General features: G+C 56.5%; 2 protein-coding genes across 2 annotated transcripts in view; one reads left to right on the top strand and one right to left on the bottom strand.

Annotated features, from left to right (window-relative positions):
- The window catches only part of EMH_0035880 (uncharacterized protein), a gene marked incomplete at both ends in the record, with an annotated part of 1284 nt that extends 971 nt beyond the window's left edge, over nucleotides 1-313 (top strand). Inside the window, one exon of the mRNA XM_013495018.1 lies at nucleotides 3-313. Within this exon, the coding sequence (XP_013350472.1) occupies nucleotides 3-313 (311 nt within the window). The remainder of the gene's footprint in view (nucleotides 1-2) is intronic.
- Nucleotides 314-607: 294 nt separating this feature from the next.
- Nucleotides 608-3713, bottom strand: part of EMH_0035870 (uncharacterized protein) — a gene marked incomplete at both ends in the record, with an annotated part of 3639 nt that continues 533 nt past the window's right edge. Inside the window, 4 exons of the mRNA XM_013495017.1 lie at nucleotides 608-712; nucleotides 777-1763; nucleotides 2051-2896; nucleotides 3680-3713. Coding sequence (XP_013350471.1) covers nucleotides 608-712; nucleotides 777-1763; nucleotides 2051-2896; nucleotides 3680-3713 — 1972 coding nt within the window. The remainder of the gene's footprint in view (nucleotides 713-776; nucleotides 1764-2050; nucleotides 2897-3679) is intronic.

The following is a 3713-nucleotide window of genomic DNA, read 5'->3' as shown; positions in this document are numbered from 1 at the left end:
ACAGCAGCAGCAACGGCAGCAGCAGCAGCAACAGCAAGAGCAGCAGCAACAGCAACAGCAGCAGCAGCAGAAGCAGAAGGTGCTGCAGCACTTGCTGCTGCAGGAGGAGTTGTTGCATCTCCGCCTGCAGCAGCAGCAGCTGCTGCTGCTGTTGCTGCTGCTGCTGCTGCTGTTCTGCTTCCTGTCGGGATTCCAGTTGCTGCAACAGCAGCAAGTGCTGCAGCAGCAGAAACCTCAGCAGCAGCTGCTGCAGCAGGAGGCGGTCCAGCAGCAGCAGCAGCAGCAGCAGCAGTTGCTGCAGCAGGGTCTATAAGGGTCCAGGGTACACTCCCCCCAAACAATGCTGCTCCCCGCTGCTTCTGTCGCTGCTGTTGCTGCTGCTGCTGCCGTTGCTGCTGCTGCTGCTGCTGCTGCTGCTTCTCTTCTCTCAGCTGCTGCTCCCATGCTGCAACCTTTGGCTGCAGCTGCGGGGGTTTAGGCGGGGCCCCCAGGGGCCCCCTCCATTGCTGCTGCTGCTGCTGCTGCTGCTGCTGCGTGCAGCGACGTATGAAAGCTGTTGCTGCTGTTGCTGCTGCTGCTGCTGCTGCTGCTGCTGCTGTTGTTGTTGTTACTGTTGCTGCTTCGGTTTCAGCTGCTGCTTCTCCCTCTGTCGGGTCATATGCTGCTGCTCCTCCTGCTGCTCCTGCTGCTGCTGCTGCTGCTGCTGCTGCTGCTGTTGCATGCGCTCTAATGAAGCTGCTTAGCTGCTGCTGCAGCAGATGTGCTGCTGCAGGGACCTCCTCAGCATCTCCCCCCCCACAATGTGAGCGATCCTGATGAGCTTTTGCTGCTGCTGCTGCTGCTGCTGCTGCTGCTGCTGCTGGTGCTGCTGCTGCTTCTGCTGCTGCTGCTGCTGCTGCTGCTGCTGGAGAGGTATCCTCATCGCTGCAGCTACGGGGAGAGGGTGGGGGGGGAGAAGCATCTGCAGCAGCTTCAGCTGCTGCTTCTTCTGTTGCTGCTGCTGCTGCTGTTGTTTCTGCTGCTGCTGCTGCTCCTGTTGCTGCTGCTGCTGCTGCTGCTGCTGCTGCTGCTTGCGGGGCAGTGTCTGCTGCTGCAGCAGCAACCTCAATATCGCAGCGGTATCTCTTGGGCGGATGTAACTCCTGCTGCTGCTGCTGCTGCTGCTGTTCTTCCTGCTGCTGCTGCTGCTGCTGCTGTTCGTGCTGCTGCTGCCCTTGCTGCAGTGTATCCTGCTGCTGTTGCTGCTGCTGCTGTACCTGCAACTGTTGCTGCTGCTGCTGCTGTTGGTGCTGCTGGCATCGAGTTTGCTGCTGTTCCTGCTGCAGGTGCTGCTGCTGCTCCCTGTCTTGCTGCTGCTGCTGCTGCTGCTGCTGTTGCTGCAGTTGCTGCTGATCCTGCTGCGTCGCCTCCCTCTGCTGCAGCTGCTGCATTTGTTGCTGCTGCAGTTGCTGCTGCTGTTCCCCCTTCTCTATCCAATGCGCAGCACCTGTATGTGCTGCTGCTGCTGCTGCTGCTGCTGGTGCTGCTGCTGCAGCTGTTTCTGTTGCTGCTTCTGTTGCTGCTGTTGCAGCAGTTTCTGCTGCAGCAGCAACTGCAGCAGGTGCTGCTGCAGCTGCCCCTGCTTCAAGTATATCAATGAAATCGTTGTCTCCTCTTCTGCTGCTGCTGCTGCTGCTGCTGCTGCTGTTGCTGCTGCTGCTGCTGCTACTGCTGCTGCGGCTAGCGATGAGTTTCTTCTCTATTATATACTTTCTTAGCCAACCCTTAAAGACAACGCAATACTGCTGCAGCAGCAGCGGTGCTGCAGCAGCAAGTCTGAATAAATGATATTCTTGTGCTGTCCACATGCTGCTGCTGCTGCTGCTGCTGTTGCTGCTGCTGCTGCTGCTGAGGAGGAGCAGGGGAGCAGGAACTGCAGCAGCAGCAGCCCAAGACGGAGACGCATCACCCAGCAGCAGCAAAAAGCAGCAGCAGCAAACCCGCAGCAGCAGCAGCTGCTGCGGGTCGCGGGGGGGGACAGAAGAAGAACCAAGAAAATAGCTGCACAGACATTCCACACAAATGCTGCTGCTGCTGCTGCTGCTGCTGCTGCTGCTGCTGCTGCTGTTGCTGCTGCTGCTGTTGCTGCAGCTGTTGCTGCAGCTGTTGCTGCAGCTGTTGCTGCTGTTGCTGCTGTTGCTGCTGCTGCTGCTGTTGCTGCTGCTGCTGCTGCTGCTGTATACTGCAGCGATGTTGCTGCTGTCGCTGCTGTTGGTGCTGCTGCTGCTGTATACTGCAACAATGCTGCTGCTGCTGCTTTCTGCTGTCTTGCTGCTGCTTCTGTCATTGCTGCTGCTGCTGCTGCTGCTCCCCCCATTGCTGCTGCTGTTGATGCAACCCGTTCCGCTTCTGTTCTCGTTGCTGCTGCAGTTGCTGCTGCAGTTGCTGCTGCAGTTACTGCTGCAGTTGCTGCTGCAGTTGCTGCTGCAGTTGCTGCTGCAGTTGCTGCTGCCGATGCTGCTGCAGTTGCTGCTGCAGTTGCTGCTGCCGATGCTGCTGCAGTTGCTGCTGCAGTTGCTGCTGCAGTTGCTGCTGCGGTTGCTGCTGCCAATGCTGTTACGGCAGCTGCTGTTGCTGCTGTCCAAGCTACTACTGCTGCTGTTGCTGCAGTTGCTGCTGCAGTTGCTGCTGCGGTTGCTGCTGCAGTTGCTGCTGCAGTTGCTGCTGCAGTTGCTGCTGCAGTTGCTGCTGCAGTTGCTGCTGCAGTTGCTGCTGCAGTTGCTGCTGCTGTTCCAGTGTTGCTGCTGCGTGTGCTGCCGCGGGTCGTTGGTTTGGGGCTGTCTCGTGCATGCAGACGGAGGGGGGGAGCAGCACCAACAAAACCCCAGCACTCTCTCGCTGCATCTCTCAGACATCTCTGCAGCAGCAGCAGCAGCAGCAGCAGCAGCAGCAGCAGCAGGAGCAGGAGCGGGAGCAGCAGCAGCAGCAGAATACGGGTTTCTTTAACATCTTTTCGGCATAGAGAGAGAAATAAATAGGGTTTAGGGTTTAGTCACAAACGCCAAAGGCTGTATTAGGGTTTAGGGTTTAGGGTTTAGGGTTTAGGGTTTAGGGTTCGGTATAGAAGACCATCAACAAATTCAGCGTATTGCATCTTCCTAGCTATCAGAGGGTTTAGGGTTTAGGGTTTAGGGTTTTAGGGTTTTAGGGTTTTAGAGTTTCAGGGTTTAGGGTTTAGGGTTTAGGGTTTAGGGTTTAGGGTTTAGGGTTTAGGGTTTAGGAGCATCGATGCTTGTCAGGCCGGGGTGAGCGTACCTCTTCCTTTCTGTATGGGGGGAGAGGAGAGAGCTGCAGCAGCAACAGCAGCAGCAATTGCTGCTGCTGCTGCTGCTGCTGCTTTTGTTGCAGCAGCTAGAGGATCTTGTGCAGCAGCAGCAGCAGNATTGCTGCTGCTGCTGCTGCTGCTGCTTTTGTTGCAGCAGCTAGAGGATCTTGTGCAGCAGCAGCAGCAGAAGTTGCTGCTGTTGTCTGTCGCTGCTGCTGCTGCTGCTGCTGCTGCTCGCGGATGAATTTACATTGTTATATTCATTGTTTTTTTTGGTGTTTTTTTAGGGTTTTGTTTTCTGTTGTTTTGCTTCAGTTTATAATAAATATATTTGCTCTAGGGTTTAGGGTTTAGGGTTTAGGGTTTAGGGTTTACCGAGCGGCTCAGCGGGTATGCAGCAGCAGCAGCA

Source organism: Eimeria mitis, genomic scaffold (genome assembly GCF_000499745.2).
Source record: "Eimeria mitis Houghton genomic scaffold, Emh_scaff1385, whole genome shotgun sequence".
Taxonomy (NCBI): Eukaryota; Apicomplexa; class Conoidasida; order Eucoccidiorida; family Eimeriidae; genus Eimeria; species Eimeria mitis.
This window is presented reverse-complemented; position numbering and strand designations above follow the sequence as displayed.